Source organism: Cuculus canorus, chromosome 2 (genome assembly GCF_017976375.1).
Source record: "Cuculus canorus isolate bCucCan1 chromosome 2, bCucCan1.pri, whole genome shotgun sequence".
NCBI lineage: Eukaryota > Metazoa > Chordata > Aves > Cuculiformes > Cuculidae > Cuculus > Cuculus canorus.
Genome location: NC_071402.1, coordinates 122217604 through 122243690, shown reverse-complemented (window position 1 = coordinate 122243690; position 26087 = coordinate 122217604). Strand labels below are relative to the sequence as shown.

The following is a 26087-nucleotide window of genomic DNA, read 5'->3' as shown; positions in this document are numbered from 1 at the left end:
GCTCTTTTTCAGTGGTGCCCAGAGACAAGACAAGGGGCAACAGCCACAAACTGGAACATGGAAAGTTCTGCCTGAACATAAGGAAAAACTTCTTTACTGTGAGAGTGACAGAACACTGGAACAGGCTGCCCAGGGAGGCTGTGGAGTCTCCTTCTCTTGAGATATTCAAACCCTATGTACACATGCTCCCTAGCAACCTGCTGTAGGTGAACCTCCTTTAGCAGAGTGGGTGGAGTAGATGATCTGCAGAGGTCCCTTCCTATCATTGTGTTATTCTGTGATTCTGACTTATTCTTCACTGCCACTATATATAAACACAATAATAATGATTTTCCAGAAATGGCCAAGCACTGTAAGTAAAATGTATGTTTAAATATGTATTGCATATAAAATATTTTACAAGCATTAAGCAACCCCATAAACTTCAGTAAATTTCAGCTTGCATCACCAAAGCTTTCATTCCTAAGGTAGGACATTTATAACAACAACTTTCTAGTCATGAGGAGTGAGCCAAAGAAGAAAGCACCCCAAGACAAAGGCTTATCATCTTGTTTAATTTATATCAGGTTCCTTCAGTGTACATATTTTGTAGGCATTTACACTATCATTGATGTGATCTTCACACAGGCAACACTAAGTGTGACATACTGTCAGGATGGTAACCATCTCAGTGCTATAGGAGCCTTTGTATGTGCCCAACTACACTTGGATTCAGTGAATCCATAGGTGCCTGCTGAGTATCACCTACTGTTTTACTATATAGCACGAATTTCTGGGTATAAGTTTATGTCACAAGTTTTCATTGTAGATCCTACATTTGTCTTCATCAATAAACATTTTCCCCTCAAATAGTATTAGTCTCACATTAAATACTTAAAAAAAATGTATTTTCCAAATGGTACTATTTATTAACAAGAAGACAGTCAGTGATGTATGGTGTTGGGAAAATGCATCTTCATTTTTCGTGACTTATACAAGAAAAGGGACATGTTGCTTCATTTGCTTATGTTCATGACTGCTATTTTTTACAGTATGAAATTTTGAAGTTATTCTGAAGTTGCTGATAAATGCTTCTTCCTCTTGTCTTTTTGGAGAGACTTGAGGGGTTATTGCTGGCTTTGTTTTTTAGCACTTTGAAGGGATTACATATCATTCTTTGAACTCACATTTCAGGAAGATTATTCAAATAAAGTAGTTTCAAATTTGTAAATCATGCTTGACTATAGGAAAAAAAAATTAATGTTAATCTGGAAGGAGAAGAACTGCTTTTCTCCAATATTGTATAGGGATGAGCGTGGGCAAAGTGAGAAGAGATTTCAATGAATGTAAATGAAAGAAGTAAAACTAACATATTCATTTCTCTTTCTCAGTCCTGAATGATAGATTCTGATTCCTTTGCACTATAAAAGGGTGCTTCAAACCTGGAATAGTTATGATTAATACAGGCAGAAATACTGCAGGTCAATTTGCTTATCTGTGAAGTAGCCGAACCACAGATAAACAGATAAGGAGAAATTGTTCAGGCTAAAAGAATTCCCACAATCCATCCTACTTCTCCTTGTTTATAATTTGACTGGAAGCCATTCAAAGACATTTTGTGAGTATGAATAAATTTCCCAGACTGCCTATTATATTTTTCATTTTCATGTATTACTGTACCTTTGGAAAATAGAAATAAATAGTTATTAAAATAACATAAAACTGTTATAGAATAAACCCAAAAATTATCTAAAAAAACAAATCGTGTTTTTTCAATGGTGCTGCAAGATGCAGTCATGAAATTTGGTAAATAATCCATTTTAGTTAGGTGCTTTGGGTTTGGTCTGGTTTGGTTTTATTCTTTCTGAAGAAAAATGGAACTTCTGAGGTAGTTATTTTTATTCAACATTAGCAGAAAAAAAATAATTGTTGCAGAAAAAAATTTCGAAGAATTTTGGGAATAACAGCCCTAAAATGACTGTGTGAATGCCTTGAGGCTTACTGAATATTGAAAATAATTGTCAGTTGTCTAGTGTATACTGTAATGCCAGGAACATAAGTTAGTGCAAGACAAGTAACTGCAGCTGTCTAGTTGTCACAGGGTTGCATTTCAGTGTTCCATTAGGACTTCAGGGAGTCTTACTGAAACTTGGTATCTGGCTTTAATCCACCATTCAGAGGTACAGCCTTGCTTTCTAGTGCTATATACAAGACCAAATGAGCACTTTCAAGGATAACTTCAGGGACAGTTCAGCTCTAGAGATAGCTCACGGAATAGACTGAAAAATCCCTCAGCATACTTCGTAAAAGCTTAGTCATGAGTTCAACATTATGGTAGGAAATAACTAGCAGTCCAATGGATGTATGAGCACAATAATTTGTTGTTTATTTCCTTCTTCTAGATTTAATCTAAAACATAGATAATGCCAATCTGTTATTAATCATAGATTGTTTTTCAATCTGTGTCTCATAATTCACACTACCAAAACCAAATATGAGTTGAATTTTTAGTAGCCTTATTTTTCAGTATTGTGAATTTGATTTAAACTCAGTTTAAAATTCATTATTTGTTTTAATACGATTAAAGTAGATTGTTCATTCTGAACAGGTAGTGATTCAAGTCTAGGACTTAAAGGTCTTACTGTTTTTTACCTGAATTTAGTAAGTTTGAGTATGGGTTACAGCTATGTAACCACCACCTTAAGAATAAACAAAGCATTTCTGCTAAGGAATTGCTAGTTAAATGATTGTTGTAACTAAACCACCTTCAGCAGCCCACGTGGAATTTCATGAAAGATTTAGACTGCTCCAAGTTGACACTGCAGCAAGTAAAAGTATTTTCAGCATTTTAATGAACCCTTAGAGAAGGATAAACTGGCTGTACCTCCTCAACCAGGCCATTTTCTGCCATTTTAGCACAGAGAAGCATTAGAACAGCAAGAGCAGCTTCAGAAAGATATATTTTTCATCATACTTTCAGTATTTATTTTGATTCTTCAATTTCTAACTTTTTACCCATCAGAGCTATATAGGTTTTTTTTTTAAGACAAACAGAAAATGTAACTACTAAAACACAAGGAATCGTGTGATTATTGCCTTCTTCAGAAAGCTTTTAAATGAGGTGGCTTAGGACCTGATATTTAAAATTATTTTTTTCCTGCTATTATTCCTACACTTTCATCAAAACATCTGCATCAAATTGAGTTGTCATTTATGACAATGGAAATGCAAAGTAACCTTTTTGAATTGAGTTGTGAAGGAAGAACTCACCCCATGGATATAGTTTTTAGAGTAACCTGAAAGCAGGTGGACACTATGCTAAGGAGCTACATTTAGAGAAAACATTATTTTCTCCCTGCCAAACCACTGCAGAAATTTATCAGTAGCGAGTACATGCAGTTAATAAAGTCTTCACAATCCCACAAACTGAAGTACAAATAAGCAAGAGTGCGGAATTTTTTCTTTTTCCATTACAGCCTAAGAGGATACTTCAATAAGCTCTATAATCACCGACTTAGTCCAGTCTAAGCTCTGCATCTTCAGTTGCCAAGAAGGTCATATCTTGGTTCCCTTATGACCACATCAAACTTATTTCCTATGTCTCAAAAATCAGTGTGTAGTCTTTAAAAGGGGGTCTGTTTTTACACACACCCTCTTAAGACCTACAGTAGTCCTACAGCGTATCACTGAAAGGAATTGGCCTCTCTCTGTGTGCATGTAATTTGTGTGAAGCAATGTGTAATCAGCAGTGGTCACTTGTGACTTCTGGACATTTGAGAGGCTTCACGGCAGTGTCCATCATGGCCGTGCACCCAAGCAACAGTGCTGTTTGCACAGGCATTTCTAGGCAATTAAAAATCCCTGCTGTAAGAAGACTGGGGAGAGTTACTTTACAAGTTGCCTTGGGACTTGGCTGCAAGAAGAGTTTGCTTCATCTATGATAGACTGTAGGACCTCAAGGGGCACATCATCTTCTTCTACATGTAAACTGATTTAAGAACTTTCTAAGGTATAGATTAGGCACGTGCCTTGTAAGTCATAACCGCTAAAGATTTGGTAAGAAACTTCTAAGGTCAGGAAGACATGATAAATTTATTTTCTTATTTTTTTTAATTTTAAGAGTCAGTATGATTAAATCAAGGTATCTTGGCTCTTCTCATCGGTGTAGGATATGTATTTTAATAATTCTGTATCTTCATCTGGAAGGTCAGGACCAATGCATTATTTCAGAGGAGTGAAATACGAGTGGAGAAGGGGTGAAATTCAGAGCCTCTTAGTGAGTTACTGGATGGCACCAGGCAGAAGGCTGTTTGAAATCTACATGTGCTCACACGAACAGGCAAATGAAATAAACCTAAAAACATGACTCATCATCTATAAACTCTGCCACGGCTGCAGTTTTGCATAACATGGTCACAGGATAAAAAATGTACTCCTAACATTACTACCAGTTAATGCATGACTTGTATTAAACAAACAAAGAGTGCTTTTTTCAGATGATGGGTTTAATTGTATTTAAAATTAAAAGAATTTAATTAATTAAAAATAAATTTAAGGAAATTAATTTCCTTTAAAATTAAAGAAGGTCAGGTTTTCTTAAAGGTTTTCTTCTCTACAAAAAGTATTTTGCTCTTTACAGAAATAGTATCCCTTTTTTTCCCAACTATATGTTTAAAAACCTGCTTTTTATGGTTGCAGAAAATATCCTGTAGCATTTTGAAACATGGGAGTTATTTAGTACCTTTTTAATGTGAACTGACTACTTCCTTTAAGAATCTCCTGAAATCCACCATATTTCAGAAATATTAAGCCCAGCAGTTGGAGAAGAGACATATGTTAGAATTTTCTAATTAAAAAAAAAATTCCATACTAAGACATCAATTTTTCTAGCAATATGTAATTACGAGGAAGTCCCTTGACAAATTGTTTGGCAGGATAGTTCATGGCAACCTGACCTCATTGCTTCTTGACTGCTGATCTGTATTAAAAATGTGGCCTAAAAATAAGAAAACTAAAAAGCTTTTGTGGTTGATTTGCTCACATTATCTAAATTATAGTACAAAATACAGGCGAAGTGGAATAAAATGAGCAAGCAACACTGAAAAATGAACTGATGGTAATATCTCATTGCAATTACATAAGCCATAAATAATAGTTTGTATCTATTTTAAAGCATTCTTTTTGTGCCTTTTTTTCTTTTTTCTTTTATCTTTCCTATTTTCTTTCTTTTTTTTTTTAATTTTTCTTTTTTTTTTTTTTTTCTTTCCCCCTTCCATACAGCTCAGTAGGCATTGAGAAGTTTCACTGATTTTGGGGAAGTCTTTCTCTTAAAAAGCAGTATAGTTTGGGATGTAGAAAGAAGGTGTGTCCTTGTTTTTCCTGTGTTTCACAGAAGAGGGAATTTTTGGGGGTCCTTCTCTCTCCAAACACTTCTCTTGATTGACCCATGGATTCTGATGAAAGGTAATTTTACCCTTGGAGTGTGTAGATGTTTTAGAGGCAGTTCCAGCTTCTGCAGCGTAAGGGGAAGATGGGGCAGACTTGTGTTCCTCTGGAGAATCCTGGTTTAGGTTCTGCAGACCCTCAGGTGAAGTGGTCAGCAAAAGCCTGTGGGCAAACTAAGCAAGGCGATGAACTTCAGTTAGAAAACAAAAAAATCCCCCACAAATGAAAACAAACAAAAAAAGGCAGCAAGATTCCTGTATGCAACGTGATCTAAAACATCTGGGGTCTTTTGCTGTAATTTAATGAGGCTTCAACAAGACTGCTGCTTCCTAGCTAACGGCATTGATGTTCTGTTTGAAGGCACTCATGGTGATATTGGCTAATAGCTTCTTTCAATAACAACATGATTTATTAAAAGCATAATTCACTGAGAAAAGATTTGTTCTCCTAGAAGCACACTGATAAGTAAATAAATCCATATGAGTATTTCCTGCTGCTTGCTGCGTTGTTACAAAGTCATGGGCCCTTCATTGCTCACAGATGCTTACAGATTTGTCTTTCCACATAGGTACCCTTGGCTTCCAGCTGCACTTAATAGGAATAGCTGTTAGCAATCCTATAAGCGTTTAAAAAAAAGAATTAAGATGTGTTCCATTTTGCTACTTTTTTACACATCTGGTTTCAGTAAGAGATGTAGATATTTATTTTGCAGCGGAATGTTTGTATTACACAACACCCGTCACTCTTCTCTTCAAATTTATTCAAAATTCTACAGCCATACTGAGGCTGCCGATAGGCCACCTTTTATTTTGATGTTTTAAATCAACCTTTATCTAAAAGCTGACTTGTGTGTTTGTACTTTACCATGAGGTAGGCTGTTCTTTGGTTAAAGAAACATCAAAGTACCTCTTCTCCTGATGACTACTACCAGCATCCTTTCTGCTGACACTTCCTTATTTTGCTCACGATCCACAAATCCACTTACTGGATGATGGTGCAGACTAATTGCTACCTCCTGTGCTGACAATTGCAATGATTTCTTGCACTAGCTGCATAGTTTTTTGGAAGAGCGGCATGACACTAAATTTAGCCCTGTCTGTTGAACCCTCTCAGTGATTTTGACAGCAAATTGCAAAAGCAGTCTGATTTTATAGAGTGGTTAAGTAATTAAAAGGTTAAAATCTACTACTTGCTAACTGTCGAGGTTACTATTTTCAGTGGGAAGGCTGAGTCTATTTACAACATGTGCTCGTGTGGATTCAAGTGGTAAACTGGAAAGATTAGTCCTCTCTACAGTATTACGTAATTCCTCAGTGTGTATTTAAAAACAAAAAAACATAAACCTGACAAGATGCTGGTATCAATTCATGACTTGACTCTTTCTCATGTCTCAGCTTTAGCACTTTCCTTCCAGAAAGGTGCCAGTCAGCAGCGTGTCAGATGCAAGTTAAAGTTCTTGAATCATGAGGTCAACAGAAAATCGTCTAACTTGCTTAAAACTGCTGATTAATTTTAACAGATAAAACTAAAATAGTAGACAGGAACTATAGAGATAAATATATTCTCCTTAAGCAAAAAACATCTATGACCACCTAATCTTGTGGAAAAAGCAGTAGAAAATAAAACATCAGTTTCTAAAACAGAGCTTTGCAAAGTAAGTGTACAACTCACCAGCAGAATCTCTTCTTTCTCCATGTAAAGTCCATAGAAAGCTGTGTGAATAAGCATGAGACTGTGACCAACACCTCTTCCAGAGCTGGGAGACCTCCCATTCTGCAGACTCTAGATCTTCTGTTTGTAGGGACTGCTGCTGTCAGAGACACCAGTATTCGGGTTATGAAAATATTTTGCACAAAGATATTTTTGTTTATACTGTTAGCACCTCTTATTTGAAACTGAAACAGTGGAATTGTAGTGGTCTGTTTTGGCGTTGCTGTGTTTTGCTTACAGGAAATTTTGTGTCGTCTTTGAAGTTTCTTTTTAAGAGAATAAAATAGTGATCTTAAGAGCACAGTAATGGCATTTACAAACATGGCTGAGTTTAGATGGCAATGGACTACACCTACTCCTGATGTCAAAATATCAAACACAGCTTCCAAAAGATTAGATGGCTTATAGGGAGAAACTGATAAAAATGAAAAAATGTGTGTGTACATGTTTTTTCATATAAACACACTCATATACATGTAAATATATATGCACGCATGCATACGTGTATATGAGAAATGATCCTGGCTCAAGAAAATTTACTTTTATTCTAAAGGGCATAAATACATGAGAAATCATATTTACTGCTGTGTTGACATGTTGGATTATGAGCTCTGAAAATCCATAAGGAATAAGAACTACAGATTGTAAACACAGTTTTAACAGATTTCAAAAATAGAGTAATCAAGAGAAAGAAAATTTTTTCTTGTTTGGGGATTGCTCAACTCAAAGTAATATGAAAAGCAGAATTCAGCTGAAGAAAATAGAGATCAAACTGTTCAGGGAAGATTGAGCCTGACTATTTCTGAAACAGTCCACACAAAGATACTGGAGAAACATTATTTTAGTATTTTTGCTGGTTTTCTTCTTGGATTTTTTCCGGTTTAACTAAAGATATCGCACATTTAATTAAATAAGTAGACTACCTCAATTGGTAACTTTCACAGGAGTTAACTAACAAATACTGAATGCCTTGTAATATTATGATTATTATAGAGTAATGATCTTTAGGGGTGGAAGGAAAGTTATGGAGCGCTAACATGAATGAATCTGTCCTGAAGCCTTTTACATTTAAACAGACTGTAGTTCACTGAGTTCACTGAGTTTTTAGATAATTCTGTGTATTTTTTTAATTGTTGTAAATGTAGCATGGTAAATGTATCGCATCAGGGAAGCACTTATCTTCTTAAATCCAGTTTTCTTTTCTAATCTCTAAGGAGATAAGAAAAGGAAATTAGAGGAGACAAAAAGTAAATAGTACACATAAGGATATAAGTGTCACATGGCTTTAACAGGCATTGCTTAGCTTCTCTGTTTTGCTCAAAGAAAACTGAAATGTGCGTAGAGGATTTTGAAGTGGAGTTTCATTAAGTAGAAAGGATAGTAGAGACATAGAGGAGAGAGTAAACTTCAGTAAACAAAGCTGAAATCTAGATTGTGGAGTGCATAAATTGTTTTGCATATAGATGTGCGGTGCAAACTGTACCAGCTGTTGCATGCAAAAGATGCAAACAACACTAAGGTTGGAAAAGTCACACACTCGGACTAGAAATTGCCATATCAAAAACAGTCTGCATCCACACAGAAATAAACGGAGACTTTGAGATCATGAGTTATGACTCTCTCTGCTTAACACTGGCAGTTTGCAGGACAGGCAAGGATAGGAGAAAAGTGTCTTGTCTTAGAGTGCCCTTTCCTTCTCTCCCTCTCTCCAGCATGGCAGTGGTGGCAGAAAAAATGTGACATGCTGCGCAATGGTATATGAGTCACTGACTTACCTGGAAGCAGCAGGAGCAGAGCATAGGGGCATGAGAAAAAAGGGTGGAACTACATGGAGGGGGCAGTTACCCATTCTCTAGATAGATTTGAATAATGTCATGTGGCTCTCCATAGTCTATACAGAGGGATGTAGGGATATTTGTAATGAAAGTTTCTAAATCAGTTCCATAGGATAACACTTACCTACTTATTCATATCGAAGTACCATTTTTACTTTGTTATTAAACTATCTTGCCTGTCACCTTTCCTCTACCAAGTTCTTACAATACCACTGTACTCTAGTTTGACACATGTTGGAATGGATTTACATTGACTGTTAAAGCTCGTAGGAAGAGTATGATTCCTTGGCTATACAGAACTTGTGAAACGATTTCTTGAGCCTTCTTTACTACTCCTATGAAAATGTTATCACAGCCATCAGTGATCGTATAAGGCAGTTACTCGACAGTTCACATGTGTTCTTGTTAGTTTCCTTGAAATAAGACCAAAGACTGTCACTAGGATACAGCACACATGCTGTCATCTACAGTAGCAGAATTCAAGGAAAAAAAAGATAGATTTTGTTAACGCAGATATATGATTTCCGCAGAGATGATGGAGAATAATGAGGTGCTTTTTTGCTTAAAGCTGCAAAACCTTGCATCATCTGTGTTAATTGATCATTGTCATAGATGTGATGTTTATAAGACAGAAAGTACTGTAATTATAGCTATACTTTTTCTTCCAGCTCCATTCTTTTTCTGTTTAGTCCAGTAGCATTTTTTTTTGAAGCATTTGTTTTCTTCATCACACTTTGCTCTCCTCAACAAAATGTTGAGACCTTGTCAAAACCACAGAACACTCAAACCCAAATGTTATAAGTGATGCTGGCGATCTTTGAATAAGCTAATGAAAGATCCAGTTTGGTTTCCCTATCTTTGGCATGCTGTTCTGACAGTCTTGGAGTCCACACTTTTTGCAGTGGAAAACTGGAAATGACCAGGCTAAAACTTCTCTGGCAATATCATGTGTCCAGCAGCTGGCTTATTTTGTTAACACCTAGTAACTCTGTAAACGAGACTATGTTGTAATGCTGAAGATGTAATATCAACCTTATTGATGAGCTATTACTGTTATTTACATTAAAATATTTTTGGTTTTGTTTTTTTTTGCATAACAAATCCCCAGAAACAGGGTTGTGTGTTATAATATTTTTTACAGGTTTCATTTGTATCTGCTTAAAAGAAATATTAGTTCACTAAGTCAATGTGCCAGATTTATGATGTCTTGTGGAGCCCAATTCTGCTCTCTCATGCACATATATCATTATAATTATTACTTGAAGGGTGATTGGATTTTTTGCCACAAGACTTGTATATGCAATATGCAAAACATTTACACTTTCTATTTTTTCTTGAGGTATTTGGTTTCTTAGGCTATGAAACATTTTGTTTGGTTAGTCTGGTATGTTAAGTGCAGATGCAGAGCTTTGTGAAGGAGCTCTGCATCTTAATCCCTCTTGTTACCACCACAGAGAGGTGGAGATGAATCACAGAAATTTTTTCATTTATTATTTTCTTCCCTTTAGTCATGCAGGGGCTATACAAGCTGGTTCAGTCTCTGTCTGGAGGGTGGTATTCCGCAGGACTTTTCTTGACATAAAGGTCTGTGAGTGTGTATAACCACTGATGGTTGGCACATGTCAAAAAGAAAGGAAGAGTTAAGCTTGTCTTTCTGGACAAAACTATTCCCAGGGTGCCGATAACAAAAGGAGAACACAACTTTTTGTCAGTATCGCTTGTTCAGAGTAATATAGGAATATTTGTGGCTAAGAAAATGTTTACTGCAGAAAAGCTCTATTAAGGTTTTAAGATGGATGCAGAGTTTAATTATTTTATTAAAGAATTAAATTGACTGGTTATCAATAATCTCATTCCACTTCTGTATTACAATACCTCTGCAATACCCTAATATACACCACAGATTTCCATTCTGAGCATCTTATTGAGTGTTGTCTAGGATGGGTATGACTAAAGACTGAGTATTATTGTACATTAAGTGCACATGGTTCATCAATAGGGCTAATTGAATCTGTTTCTCTGTTTAAGCAGGCTTTATTTTCTGGTAAAAGGAATGCTTGCCTCTGAAGGATGTTGACATTCTGATGGAAGGGTTTTGTATAAATTCTTCCTTTTAAATTCCTTCATCTGTTGACCTTTGTTTTGATTTCAGTCTGAGGACAGTCTTCTAGCTGTCAAAGCAAGGAAAGGTAGAAAGGGCATTTGAAAGAGTGACCATAAAGCACTCACTTTTTAGTGTCTACATAAAAGGTGGACTATAGCCAAATTGCTTTGTGATAAGATTACGCTTCATTTGGTCTCTTTTCTCCTTTCCTGTGATGTGCTTATATAAGCCTTGAGGACATTAAAATACATTTTGAACCTTCAGTTCATAATGCAAGAGAATGATTAGACTCTTTCTTCAAGAGTGCTGGCTTGGAGCAATATATAAACAAACCTCCAAAAGAAATGTCTTTGATAGAGGACTCTTGACAATACAGAAGACCTTTGTATGTGCCATTTGAAGCAGGGAAGGAATTTCTGTCTCACAGATGAGTACACTCAAAAGAATCATAACAAAAGGGGGCACCACTTTTTTTGATGAGTAGAAAGTTCTTCTGACTTACAGAATTATATGATGCCCGCTTTCAGTAAAGGCTATGTAACAGATTGCATTGGATCAGTATATTTTTCCAGGAATGCTCCTCAACAGTGAAAGATAGTACACTCCTGTTCCTGATAGAGTGCAAGCACATACTGACCTAGTCTTGACTCAACCTCAACCATCTCCTTTAGTCCTGAAGAATAGTTCATATTCATTTGCTCATTTCAGAGTAAAGGCAGAAAAACAAAGAACTAACAACAAGCTCAGCTTAGGACTTCTGAAGATTAAGTTTTGAGTAATGCAAAGACCAGCAGCTACACCATGCAGATCTTTAGCCTGGAACTCTTCAGCAGAGAAGTAACCAGTGCATATATTGGACACATTTTTGTTAGAGATGCATCCCATTTTTTATCCATATATAAAATATTTTCAGGCACTTTTACAGAAGAGGGGAAGGAGAATGAGGACAGATAACGAGAGAAAACAGGGTTAAAGAGAAACAACAAATAACAAATGATGACAGCATGAGGACTGATTTCAGTGAGCAGTGTTCACCTGTAAAGAGTTCAAATACACTTTGAGTGTACAATAAAGGAAATGCATTAAAACAGGAAACATTAAATGGATTTGTCTCTCTTTCTAATGGCAAATCGTGTTACAATAATTTCCCGGAACCTACAAATCTGTCATTTCTGACAATATTACCAGGTGTGCTTCTTAGTGTAATTGAATTAGGTTTGTTTGAACATGACTGATGTCTACAACTTTCTTCTAGGAGCAGTCTTAATTGCTTATTTATGTGTGTGTAGAAAAGACATGAAAAAAATTGAGAAGTGTAAAATATGCAGCTATTTCTGGAGGAGATTACAACTGCTGTTTAAAGGACCATTGTGGCTATTGGTGTTTAGAAGAAGGAATTGAGAGTGACTTCTTGTCACTGCTGCTAGAATGCAGCCAGGCAGAATGTAACCCTACAAGAAAGAATTTGGCCAGTTTAAGAGTTATTAAGATATTCCTCTAACATTTCTGTCAACAACAGCATTGGTAATTTTTCCCAGAAGTTTTGATAAGAGAGTCAAATCTGTACAAAATTAATTAAGGTCAGAAAATTAAAATAGAAAAAGTAACAGTAAAATTTTCTTGCTTCTAACATCACTCTACCTTCTTTTAAAAGGGTTTCTTTCCTTGCTCTGTCTTCAATCTCAAAATGGGAATATTTAAATCAAATATAAAGCCGGTCTGCTTCTTCTCATGATTCTTCTTTCCTTCTCCAGTCTTCTTTCCCTCTGTTCCAAATTCTTCCTATCCCTTTTTGAAATACCATAAGTAAAAGCATTACCTGATGACTGAGCTGTTAATATTGCTCTCAGAGCTGCCTGTCTGTGTCTTGGCAAGTTTGACCAGGATGGAAGGGATGAATTAATTTCCTTTGAAGAATACTTTCGGACCTTCAAAAGGAAGTCTGTTGTTTCACCTCACATGCTTGCCTACAGCTTTCAACAGAAAGTCAGGGAACTTCCAGTTGAAAATTTAAATTAGAAATCTGAATTGTGATCTTAGTGTGCCCAGTTCATTTTCAAGATGGCAGAGCTCAGAAGACAGACAATTGAGTGGGAACTGACTAATCTGACCCCTCCAAAGCTCAGTTGATGATTTGACAGCAGGCAGTTGTGGCAGCAGTGGTCCAGGGAAATATTCTTCTTTTCTTTTATGAATGACAGTACACTTGTGCTTGTAAGTGTATGCCAAAAATACTATTTGGGGAAGGAACATGATTATGGAAGTGTGAAGATGTATCCAAACAACGTGTCTATTTAAAACATAAAAAGTCATGCTGTAGCAATACTTATATGTTTTATACATAACATTAGTGGGCTCATGGTGGGTGAAGATAGTTGGTATTGATAGCCAAGAACTGAAAAAATGCAAAGGCCTGGCACTGGGCTAAATATCCCAGAACAGATGGGATTGGGATCTAGGGTATTTGCTGAGATCTTTGTTATAGATTCAGCTCATTGCCAGCACATAGGCATTTATTAACTTCTGTTCTGAGTGGTCTGCAATAACAGCAAATTTATGAATTATGTCACTGGAATCGAAAAACATACCTTGCAAACAGCACATGTGACACAATCAATGACAACAATAACAATTTATTTTAAGCAGTATAATTATGTAGCAGGTGTGGGAGAGGAAGGCTGACATGAATTAAAAATATTATCAAACGCAGTATTGTTTAACCTAAGCCTTTACAAGATGAGGATTACAGACAGTAAGGAAAATAGCTAATATTAATTTTACAGTGATATGTGGTATTATAAATGTCACCATCTGTAAGATACAAGGAGTTAATTCTATTCCTATTCTAAGTCTGATGTCTGACTAGTTTAAATATCTTTGAATTACTAGAATGATCAGGTCTTCTGTCAAGAGATTTTAATGAGTATCAAGTCAGATGATTAAGGTAGAATGATTCTACAGTAAATATGAAAGCTTCAGATGTCAAGTTAACAAAGTGAAAGATATTCCAGTAAAATAAGCAACATCAGTTGAGACTTCAAAGGAAAGTATGGTTTCAGAGAAGTAAGCAGCTTCATTAAACTCTATTAATGATCCCCACAGATAAATTTTGCATTTAAATTTAATGCCTTGCTTCTAGAGAAAGCAGTATTACTGAGCTTCAACCAATGATGCAAAGAGATTTACATGAGCTGAACATCTGCGATTGCCTGACTACTGACCTCCTAAATAAGATTTTTTTTTTTTTTAGAATTACGTTAGTCATAGATTCAGTAGGTCACTTTTTTTTTCCCTTCTCTATACTAAAAGACAGCTGTGTGAATTAAATTCATTCTTTATCCTTGCAGGGTCTTCATTCTGGTGCCTACTGGATATTGTTCCTATAAAGAATGAAAAAGGAGATGTAGTACTCTTTCTGGCCTCTTTCAAAGATATAACAGACACAAAAGTGAAGATTGCTGCAGAAGACAAAAAGGAAGGTTTGTGTGAATTCCCACCACTTTAGTAAAAGCAAACACATAAATTTTTGAGTTGCACCTAAATGAACTCTCTCTCTCACGTACACTTCTCAATATATTGACCTTCTAGCTTTCCAGTGAAGAAAGTGATATATGATGTGGAAGGATAAATAATCTGTTGAAAAACTAATTCATAATTTATTTAATTTACGTACTAGGGCCTATATATTGTAAACATGGAAACCAGAGGACAGAGTATTTTGTCCTCAAAATTAGATTTGTTTCAATGTACCTTGATTTAATTTATTTACTTTCTGGATTTTCAGAAGTACCTTTTGGAAAAGCTAGAAGTTTTCAGGCATTCCTTATGTGAATCTGATTTCAACATGGCTGAGAGATGAATGAATGTATTTTTTCCAGTTTCTCTAGAAGCACAATATATATCTTCAGAAATTATTTTGCCTACTAAGAAACATGACTATTCTTCCATCATCCAATTTTCATTGCATTACATGAAATTATAAGATTCATTATACCTTGAGAAATAGCCAATAAAAGATACACTTTCCCATTTATTTGCTTCTGAAAGGAAGTAATGCAAGGATTCTCTCATGAATTTGGAAAAAAAGATTGTGTTGTGATAATGGCTTGCAGCTGCAATAAAATAATTTTGACTGTACAGTGTAGTGAAGTTTTGCTAAATTCTGCTAAGATAAAGCAAAGGCTATGGGAGGAGTAGGTGGATGGATGGAGGTTAAGTGGTCACCATTAACCCATATTTTGTAGCAAAGACGGTGAACTTCCAGGTTTATATTTTGTAAAGATATACTGAACCAAGATTTTCATTAGCATTTTTTCAGTGACAAAGGAACTGTCTAGAAAAAGTTTATCTGTAGAAGGTAAGTTAACTTTGTAAAATTTCATTACTGTTGAATATTCCAATCTGGTACTACAATGGGTTTAATTTTACTTTTTTTTTTTAATAATATTTTATTTTTTCATTTTTTTATTTTATTTTATTTTTTCACTCTGCGATAGCCATTTAATCTTAGCATATCTCAGAAACAACACAGATATAGGCTTAGGATTCCTTTTATCCTTACATGTTTTTGCAGTGAGGGAACAATTAGGAACTGCTAGTGTTCAACTTTTTCTGATTTTAAACAGGAACTTTTCAATAAAATAATTGTATTTCAGCTAGAGCAAAGTGTAATTCAGCATTTTTTTACAACATTTTAGTACTTTAAACCAGAAAATATTATGCTTCCCTGTGTTACTGAATCAATATTTAGGCTAACAATGGCTGCCACTTCTGTACATTTGGACAAATAATTTTACCTTTTCTTACTTTTTGAGTCCTGAATAATGGAGTGGTTTATTTTGCATCCTTCACTTTTTGCATAGACCATATTTTAGAATTTCTGAGCTGGAAGACTGAAGAAAGTCTTTGAAGTAGTACAAGAGCATATTTTGCAGTTTTCCTTACATCCAGTTTCAACCAATCTCTTCTTCTCAAAGTAAACTAGTTAAAACATAAAACACATTTTATCTAGTTTCTCCTTAAGCCTTAAAAAACTTTATACTTGCAAAAATTTTAGGAAAGTAGTTTATTACAATATGATATGTAGGGCCACGTTGAAAAGAGATTGTCAGCACATCTGTATTCTAAAGGCTAATGTTTTACTTCATGAGAAGTGCAAATTTTCAGGATGCACTCCATGAGAAATCACATCTAGTATGTCAGTGCTGACTTGAAATAGGTGTATCACTGATTACTTGTAAAATGACTGCTATTGTTTATCTGATAGCCATCTTATAGCTGTATGCTTATTTCAGGGGGGATCAAAATGATCTTCAGCTTTTTATGTTGATTCATATTAAAATGTAAATGAGATTTTCACTTACGTTTGGTGTTGCACATTTAAAATTAATACTCCTCCTACTGTGTACTGACAGAGGAATGCACTTATGCAGAGCAGTATAATTACATTAGCAAATGCCAATTCAATTGCTATAAGCTTATGATTATTAACATTCGGAATTCCTGTGCAACGTACTTTTCAAACACAATTCTGAAGCTTGTTTTTTCTTTCCCTTTATACGTATTTTGAAATCATGCCAATCTATACTTATTTTATACTTATTTAATCTGTACTAATTTTAAAACCATGCCAGTGACCATGCCATGCTATGCTGATACTTGTTTGCATCAGAAAGTAGCACTTAGTGTGGAGCTTTGTCAAATACACTCTTTTATATATTAGAGTGGGATAAGAAAAAGGATTTAACCACCTATCCAAAGTATTTACAAACAATTCCAGCATTTTATTTTTGTGTAAATCTACCTAGCTATAAAAAAACAAATTTAATGTTATGTTAGCTCTTTGAGTAGCATTTAAATGCTTCCTATGCAGAGTAATTTAGTAGTCCTCCAGTGGTTAACTTCTCATCACTGTCAGAAAATAATTCCCTAGTACAATCTATGCAACTTGTCCATTATCTCAAATTTCAGAATGTTTAACTTCTACAAGTAATTGGATCATCTTTACTCACACCACACCCACTATCAGACATGTAGGATGCACCTCATATTAACAGAAAATTGAGTTTGACTTTCATTTAAGGTTCTAAAGAACTTTTAAAATGTTTAGTGATTAGTATCCTTTGCAAAAGGGTGGACACAGTTTGTTGGATATTATTTGCACAGTTAATATTTCTAAAAAGATCATTTTGCTTTTTCAAAGATAACTGAATTTGTCCTTTCAAACATCAAATAACTCATAAATTTGGACTTGAAAGCCAGCTCTTGCTATAAGATAATTGCCACTACATGCAGTTTCCTACTGCCTTTTGTCATAGCTCTTACAATTAGATTGTGTACATGAAGGAGAACTTAGATACAAACATGCTCAGTGTAAAAACTTTTCTGCCCATATTGTCTTAATGTTTTTCAGTCTATCTTTTCGCTCTTATGCCAATAACATACTTTGATAATTTGTATGGAATGTTAACAGTTACATTCCATCTCCTTTTAATATCTAAACTCCTTAGAAAGCTTATTTGATAACATTCCTTCGTGTTCCATTTCTCCTAGTTCTACCCTAGACCCTGTGGCATTCCACCTGCAGTCTATGGTAATATACTTTTGCTGGTTGTACCTCCAAAACTTTTCTCCACACTTATTCTTCTTTATGTCTTTCCTACCTTTGATTACATCTGTTTTCTGTAAAATCTTATTCTTCTTGTACTTTCACAATGATACATTCCTGAGCTTTGTCTCCTGCTTTTTATGGCCTCTCTTTTCTTGTGGGTCGTTCTTTTACTTTTGCAGAACTCAGGAGTCAATACCCTATTCGATTTTTTTGCAAAACTTTTCTTATCTGTTTTCTCTCATCTGTTCACACAAATTCATTGCTCCCTTGTGGCAATGTGCCTTGCAAAAGTCCACTTTTTTACCTGATTTCTCTTTACCCAGCCCAAATGACAGAAGCCATTTCTTTTGCATGTCTCATTCTAAATACAAATTTAACAGATTTATTTTCTGCACTTCTTCTGTATAAAAATACATAGTGAATTCAGCCCTATAAGACAATGGGAAGAGCAGGCTTTGTCCTACGACCTTCATAGAAGAAAAACACAAAAATACGTCTAGAAGTTTGGCAGTCTTTAAGAACCGCTATGGCTGTGAGCAATTCTCATGGTTTCATTTGTTCATTTTGTTTTGGGGTTTTTTTAAGTTAATTTACCATCCTCCTCCGCCATCCCTGTACCCCTTTTAACTGTAATGTTTCTAAAGACCTCAACTTTTCAATATTGGCAATTTACTTTCAACAATATATTTCCTCTACCTGTAAGTCTATTGTAGGAAGACACTCCCCTTTCCATCTGCTTAATAATTCCTACAATAATTTCTTGTCATGAAAAGCAACTCAACAGCTTTTCTTCCTAAACTTGGGCTCTTAATCAAGTTGATGGTCTTTCCTTTCCAATATACAGGAAAAGGTTTATTTTATACACACAGTGATTGTTTCAGAAAATGTTTCTTAAACACTTTTGTGGAAGATTATAAACTAGTATCCTAGTTTAAAAGAAGCTAAATTTTGGTAAACCAGTTAAGAGTTCCATTGTCCTTTTGGGGGAAAAATGATTAAACTGAAAATACCAGAGTCCAAATCAGGATTCCAATATTGTATGGCTGTGGGTTTTTTTATTTCTACATATTAACTTTCCATAATAATATTGGACTCATTCTGGAAGTTAATGAGATTACAAGAATACAGGTAGGAAAATAAGGAATTAAATTAGTCTGTAACTACTTTTCAATCTCTAATTTGTATGCAAATTTGTAATAATTTGGGCTACCTAGATGTAGATATTATAGCAGTATAGATTACTGCTGTGATCACTGCTAAAATTCCCCTGCTGAATTTAGCTATTACAAGACGCCCCATTTAGCCTTCATTGTTAATCTATTTATTGTTTTTTGTTTTGTGGGAATTTTTGGCTCTTTGTTTGAAAACAATTATCTTAGGACAAATTTTCTCAACTTTGTTCCAGCATTGTTATAAAACTGTGTGCAATAGATAGCAATCACAGAATCCCATGATAGCAGAGGTGGGAAGGCACTTCTGGAGGTTGTGTACTCCAGCGCCCCCGGTCAAAGCATAGTCAGCTTGAACAGGTTATCCATGATCACATCCAGAAATGTGCTGAATATCATGTAGGATAGAGACTCCACAACTTCTATGAGCCTCTTGTTTCAGTGTTTTGCTGCTCACAAAGAAAAACAGCTTTTTCTTATATATTAAACAAAATTTTACATATTTATATTTTGTGCCCATTGCCCTTTGTCCTTCCACTGGGCACCAATGAGAAGATTCTGGCTTTGTCTTCTTTACCTTCTCCCATAATGCATTTATCATAGAATCACCAGGTTGGAAAAGATCTCTGAGATCATCGATCATTTAACAACATTGATAAGATCCCTCCCCAAAGCTGCTCTGCTCTGGGCCAAGCAGTGCCAGCTCTCTCAGCTTCTCCTCCTACATCAGATGCTTCAAATACCTAATCACTTTTACAGACCTTTACTGGAGTTGCTCTAATATGTCCATGTTTCTCTTGCACGGAGGAGCCTGGATCTGGACTCGGGACTGCAGATGTGTCCTGTTGGTATAGTAGACAGGAAGGATCACCTCCCTCAATCTGTTGACAGCACTCTTCCCACTGCAGACTGCAATGCCTTCTTTACCCCCAGGGCACATTTCTGGCTCGTGTAAAGTTTGCTATCTATCAGGACAGGCCTTTGCCCAGCAATCTGCTTGCCAGCTGTTTGAGCCCCAGCCTGTCCTAGTGCATGGGTTTATTCCTCTCAGGTGCAGTACTTTATACCTTACTTTGTTTAACTCAATGAGGCATCTGTTGGCTTTTTTCTCCAGCCTGTCAGGGCCCCTCTGAAACTTCAGGCAGCACAAACATCTGACATAACAACTCCTTGCTCTCAGATTGTATTATCTGCAAACTTGCTAAGAATGCACTCTTACCCATTTTCTAGGTCATTAATGAAGAAGCTAAACAGTATTTGTAGCATTAATCCCCCAGTCATAATACCGTGGAGTGGCTTCCTGCTGCAGATCACAGCCTTCTGAGCCCAGCGGTTCAGCCAGTTGTCAGTACACCTCACCACTTCCTCGCTTCCTCACTTGCGTGTTGGTCATTGTCTTCTCCACATGTTGTTCCTAGTTTGAAGGCTTCCTTGCCAGGCTGGCTTGCCTGTTGGCAAAGATGCTTTTACCCTACTGATACTGTGAATTAAAAACTGGACTACAGCCTTTTCCATCATGGAATAGAGTAAGCTGCAGTGTTGCTGTTTAGCTATCTAGCTTTTTCTGGCTTCTTATTAATCCTTGGGTCTACCTGAATGTCTAAGAAAACAGATTTATTTTGTTGTTGGAGGGAGGGCTCGTTCTCTTTAGTGTGGCAGAAGTGAAATACTATCTACTAAACATTTTGTATTCCAGATTTTTATGTGAAAAATGTCTGTTAGGGGCAGGGAGGAAGTCCCCTAAGAAATTCTGCAGTGTGCACTTTGATATACTCTGTTTAATTGTCTCAGCTACTTCATGATTGCTCAGGCTACTGCAGTGAATATTTAGGGCACAAATTTTCATTTTAAAGATCCTGACACCTGTCAGGAGGCAGGATATTGAGAGGGGGAGGTACAATCACCTAGATGCACAGTATTCAAAGCAAATAAAACTGTTTCAGGATGCATGGGGCACCATGTAGTTCTGTCAATGAAGGACATGGGATATCAGCAATTTTACCCCAACTTTTCCCTTGTACAAAGGAAAAACATAGTGGGGAAGCCTTTATTCTGCAATGACTCACTTATACCTTACCTAGGATGACTTTGCTCCTGACTGCCCATCAAAGTAGAAAGGATCTGCACCACTTCTGCCCTCAGAAAAGTGAAACTCTTTTCCTCCTGGTCAGGGCATGCAAGTGTAAACACTTAAGATACAAAAATACAGCTGCCTTTCTAATTCCTGTTCCCACAGATACATGTGAGTATATACATGCTCTCTCTTTCCTCTTTCCACATTCTTATGCAAGCAAATAAGTTGTGCTTGAGTCTTGAAGCATTATCAATATTTATGCCCACTGCTTTATCTTTTCAGCAAGTTTTAAATGCAAGGGACTGTTCCATTCCAGCAGCTCTCAGAAAGGCACAGGGTATGTTCTAGAGGTGAGAGGAAAGTGTCCTTTGTGGTGTATTGGAGTGAAAATGAGAAAAATAAAAGCAAACTCTTAATTCTTGAGCAAACGTAGAGGAGCAGACTGTATCTCCCGGGAGTCTGAGAGAATATATACAGTAGCAACCAAATGGAATAGAATCATAGAATAACAGAATGGTTTGGGTTGGAAGGGACCTTAAAGATCATCTAGTTCCAACCCTGCTGCTAATGACAGGAAGATCTCCCACTAGATCAGGTTGCTGAAGGCCCCATCCAGTCTGCCCTTGAACACTTCCAGGGAGGGGACATTCACAACTTCCCGGGGCAACGTATTCCAATGTCTCACCAACTTCATTCTGAAGAACTTCTTAATGTCTAATCTGAATCTTCCCCGTTTCAATGTAAAGCCATTCTCCCCTGCCCTATCACTCCATGTCCTTGTAAAAAGTCCCTCCTGGGTTTCTTGCATGCCCTCTGCAGGTACGGGAAGATTGCTATAAGGTCTCCCCAGAGCCTTCTCTTCTCCAGGCTGAACAAACCCTACCGTCTCAGCTTGCCCTCATAGCAGAGGCGCTCCAGACCTCTGATCATCTTTGTAGCCTCCCACTTGGCCTTGTTGAACCTCATGAGGTTCTCACAGGCCTATCTTGTCCAGGTCCCTCTGGATGACATCCCGTCCTTCTGGTGTGACAACTGCACCACTCAGCTTGGTGTCATCTGCAAACTTGCTGAGGGTGCACTTGATCCTGTTGTCTGTATCATTGACGAAAATATTAAACAGCACCGGTCCCAGTATGGACCCCTGAGGGACACCACTTGTCACGGATCTCCATCTGGACATTGAGCCATTGACCACTCTGTAAATGCAACTGTTCAACCAATTCTTCAACCACCAAACAGTCTACTCATCAAATCCATATCTCTCCAATACAGAGTGGACGTTGTTGAGGACTGTGCCAAACGCTTTACAGAAGTCCAGATAGATTACATCCATTGCTTTTCATGTGCCAACTGATGTGGTCACTCCATCATAAAAAGCCACTAGGTTGGTCAGGAAGTACTTGCCCTTGATGAAGCCATGCTGGCTGTTTCAAATCACTCCCCTGTCCTACATGTGCTTCAGCATAGTTTCCAGGAGGATCTGTTCCACGATCTTCCCAGGCACAGAGGTGAGGCTGGAGGGTCTGTAGTCCCCAGCGTCATCCTTTCTGTTTTTCATTGACTCACCAGTTCCTAGATAAATTCTTGCAGTCAGCTCTAGATTTTCTTTAGAAAACAAGTTATCAAATAATCTGTATGTGTGGGAAAGTTGTTTGGTTTTTTTTGTTTTGTTTCAGTTTTCATTTTGGAGCTTTTCTGTTTGTTCTACCAGGTTGATTGCAGACTTGGTGGAAAATATTTTCAGATTTTCCTTTTAGAGTTTTCCAGCTACGCTGTGTAAAACTGACAACAGAAAGCATGGAAGAAAGAGAGACTGTGTTTAGTATGCATATTGCCAATTAGAAGAGTTCTTCAGTGGTGGGTGGGTGTGATAGGTGGTTTTGAGTTTTTTTATGAGGAGGTAGGGAGTTTACGAATCTTTGTACAGAAATGTCTTATTTCTACAGAAAAAAAATGTGAAAAGGAAGAAACGTCTATGACATCTTGAGGAGAACCATTATACATTCTGAGGGCCTGAAAGGGTCAAAAGCAGAATGATGAAGCCAGAGGCCTTGAGAGCAGTGTTCTGTGGGGCCTGAAAGGGTCGATAACAGAAAACTGTGCTGAGATTAAAAGCCGCTCCTCCTGAAAGGGAGGATGTGGACACAGAGGTTCTTGGCGATATAATGGGTTTCTCCCCATTCCAGGGCCCAAGCTAAATGTATACACTCCAGGAACACCTGCAGATTTAGTTGAGGATGTTATGTGAACTCTGGACAGACACGTAGACCCTTGTTTTGTAGAACTTGTAGAGCTTGCTTTCTCACGACAAGAATAATAATAAAGTATGTAAACAGTGCATACAAGTACGATGTTATCTCAACCAGAAGAGCATAAAAACTCCGTTTGGAGAATAAAATGTCGCTACTTGCCACCAGAGCGGTAGTCCGTCTGTCGATTTAGGCGTCCCTGTGAGCTGGTCTCCGTCAACATCTTTCACAGGTCTAGACACAGTCTGGTGACTTAATTTTATTAAATAAGAGATTGTGAGGACTAGAACACATACAGCATATGTAGTTTGTGTTCAGAAACACAAATAAGTGTACTTGGACAATTTGCAGAATTCATCTGGAATTACAGACATACTGAATGTGCTTCATGTTGTAGCTCCTCAAAATAACTCAGATCCTACAAATACTCAGCAAATAAGATTTATTGCAGGTGTGTGTGCACAGATGGCTTTAAAACTGCCAACCATCCATCCTACCTTGTATAATTAACGTTGTAAAACTGTTGTGGTTTAAGAACAATTACTGTCATAGTCTGAAAATCTCATTCATTAGAAGATAATCAGAGATACTTTCTGAGTGTTTCACAGACTACAGGAAACATATACCTGCAATTATAGGTCTTTAAGCTTATATATGTCTTATGCTTTAAACTATTTTTTGTTAAAAATCTATTCTTCTCCCCTGTTTTAACTCTGGACAAGTTGGACTAAACACTAAACATTCTTGTAGCTGATTGATCTGGTTGTGAATTGTAGATAAATATATTGATTAAATAAGACTTCATTTTCAAAAGATTTGTTTTCATTACAAAGCAGAAATTATTCAGGTGTATATATTCCTATTTTCAGATAAATGTGTAGGGTTATACCTTACCATCAACTTCTGTGCAAATCTTATTTTTTTAATTAATTTGTACAAGATCAATGATTGTGAAATCATGATCACCTCAGATAAAAAATAATCTTTCTCAAATATTCTAGAGGGTAAAATATCAGTAAATGAAGTATGTGATTAAACTAATGATTTTAAAAGAAAAAAGAAAACCTTTAGGTTCTGTGAATTGTGTCCTTAAACACTACATCCTTGCACAGAAGGACAGACATTAACATTTATTGAAGTCAATTAAAAAATTCTCAAAAAAATAAAAAAATTGGAAATTTTTAAGCTCTAGGTTTCAAAAAAATATTCAAATATTGTCTCTTTTGTAACAGTTATTGTTTTGTTCATAATGATGAAAGAACATATCTCTTAATCATCAACTAGCATTCACGCTGAGAAATACAATCTCTTCCAGGAAATAAAAGTCACATCAAGAAACAGCTGAAAGAATAACACATTTTTTTCTCTAAGAACTGCAGATGACCACTCACTTCAATTAAATCAATAGACACAGAAATGACAATTTTTCCCGTGTGAGACAACTCTCTAATTGTGTAGTGACGAGCTGGTATATAAACTATTTTTACACTAGCTAGACCATTTTACTTCATTATAAGAGAGTCTGTAACTTTTTAGGTAAAACCTGAGAGAAGTGTGTAAAATTAATAAATGAGAAAATATTTAAAGACAATTCACCTTCAGAGTTCTGCTGAATCTTGGTCTGTTTGAAGCAGTTGAAGAAAATTGTGCCTATTAGGAATTTTTTTTTTCAATATTGAATTTTATGAGTCCAAATAGTAGCAGCTAAAAATGAAGGTTCATTTATTTTTTCAGGGGAGTTTACCAACAAACCACCAAAATGGAGATAGAGAAAGAAGCTTTCTTCTGGCCTTTATGTGTCTTTCCCCCTCTACCCTTTTTTCTTAATGATGGAAGAATCTGCAACCCAAAATATGGTTAAGGATTCCTTATCTCATAAGCATACGATTGTTTAAAGGTCTTTCTGATCCATGAGACTGTAACAGTAATGTATACTACTGCTTCTTTTCTGTGCCTCTTTGAAGCAGAATTCAAAGGCAGAAGGCACAATATTAAAATGATAGTAATCATACTATAGGTTCTGTGTGAAATTGTTCCCTTTCAAAAGTATTTTGTAATAATGTTTACAGTTTTCCAGCTGGTATGAGTATTAAGTACATCTTATTTAACCATTTAATCAGTTAACAGAATAAAAATGTGGCTAGAGGCTAGTATGAATCCACCATAAAGCTAATAGTTTTGTGGATATTTGGTTTTTGTTGACAGAAAGAATGTGTCATGCAACAAACAGACCTCCTGCAGCCTATTGCCCATGGTAGTGCTTTCATTCTGTCATTAATACCAAAGCAGACTTTTATCAGTTTTCTTTTTATTGACAATTCTTGCTGTGCTCTCCCCTAGAGAATAATACCTGAAAGTTAGCTAAAGGTTTTGAAAAGCTTATGAAAATTCATTCCAGCCTTCTATGCAATTTGTTTTTGAAGATTTTTTTTGGTGTTCATTCAGAATCCTTTCATAGTGCTTTACCCTGATTTTCTCCTTTGGACTTTACTTGGGGTTTTTTGATTGGTTGGGGCTTTTTTTGGTTTTTTTTTTTTTGGTTCTTTTTGAGGACTGCCTATGAAATGTATTTTGTCTTAATTATACTGGATATGATTAATTGCCATTGTGTGTCCTGTAGACATAATTGTATTTATTTTATGGTATGTAGTCTACTCACATGTGTCCATGTAAAGATCACACTTTCTGCTGTGATTTTCCTTACCTTATGATGCAAGTGACTAGGGTTTCTCAAGACTTGCGTTAAAAGGACAAAAAACTCTTGACTGCACTTCTAAAAGGAAGCCTTTTATAGGCAGAGTTGTAAGATTAATAAATGATAGAGAAATTCTTTTATAAATGATTTGTTGAACCCAGGATCAAAAAAGAAGAGTTCAGCTATCCCAGGTAAAAACACCTCACTGTGCAGTTGG

General features: G+C 36.3%; 1 protein-coding gene across 5 annotated transcripts in view; it reads left to right on the top strand.

The window, feature by feature from the left end:
- Positions 1–26087, top strand: part of KCNH8 (potassium voltage-gated channel subfamily H member 8) — a 192644-nt gene that overhangs the window by 63528 nt on the left and 103029 nt on the right. For all 5 annotated transcript variants that reach the window (XM_054060446.1, XM_054060445.1, XM_054060444.1 and 2 more), the window contains one exon: positions 14421–14552. In XM_054060446.1, the coding sequence (XP_053916421.1) occupies positions 14421–14552 (132 nt within the window). The remainder of the gene's footprint in view (positions 1–14420; positions 14553–26087) is intronic.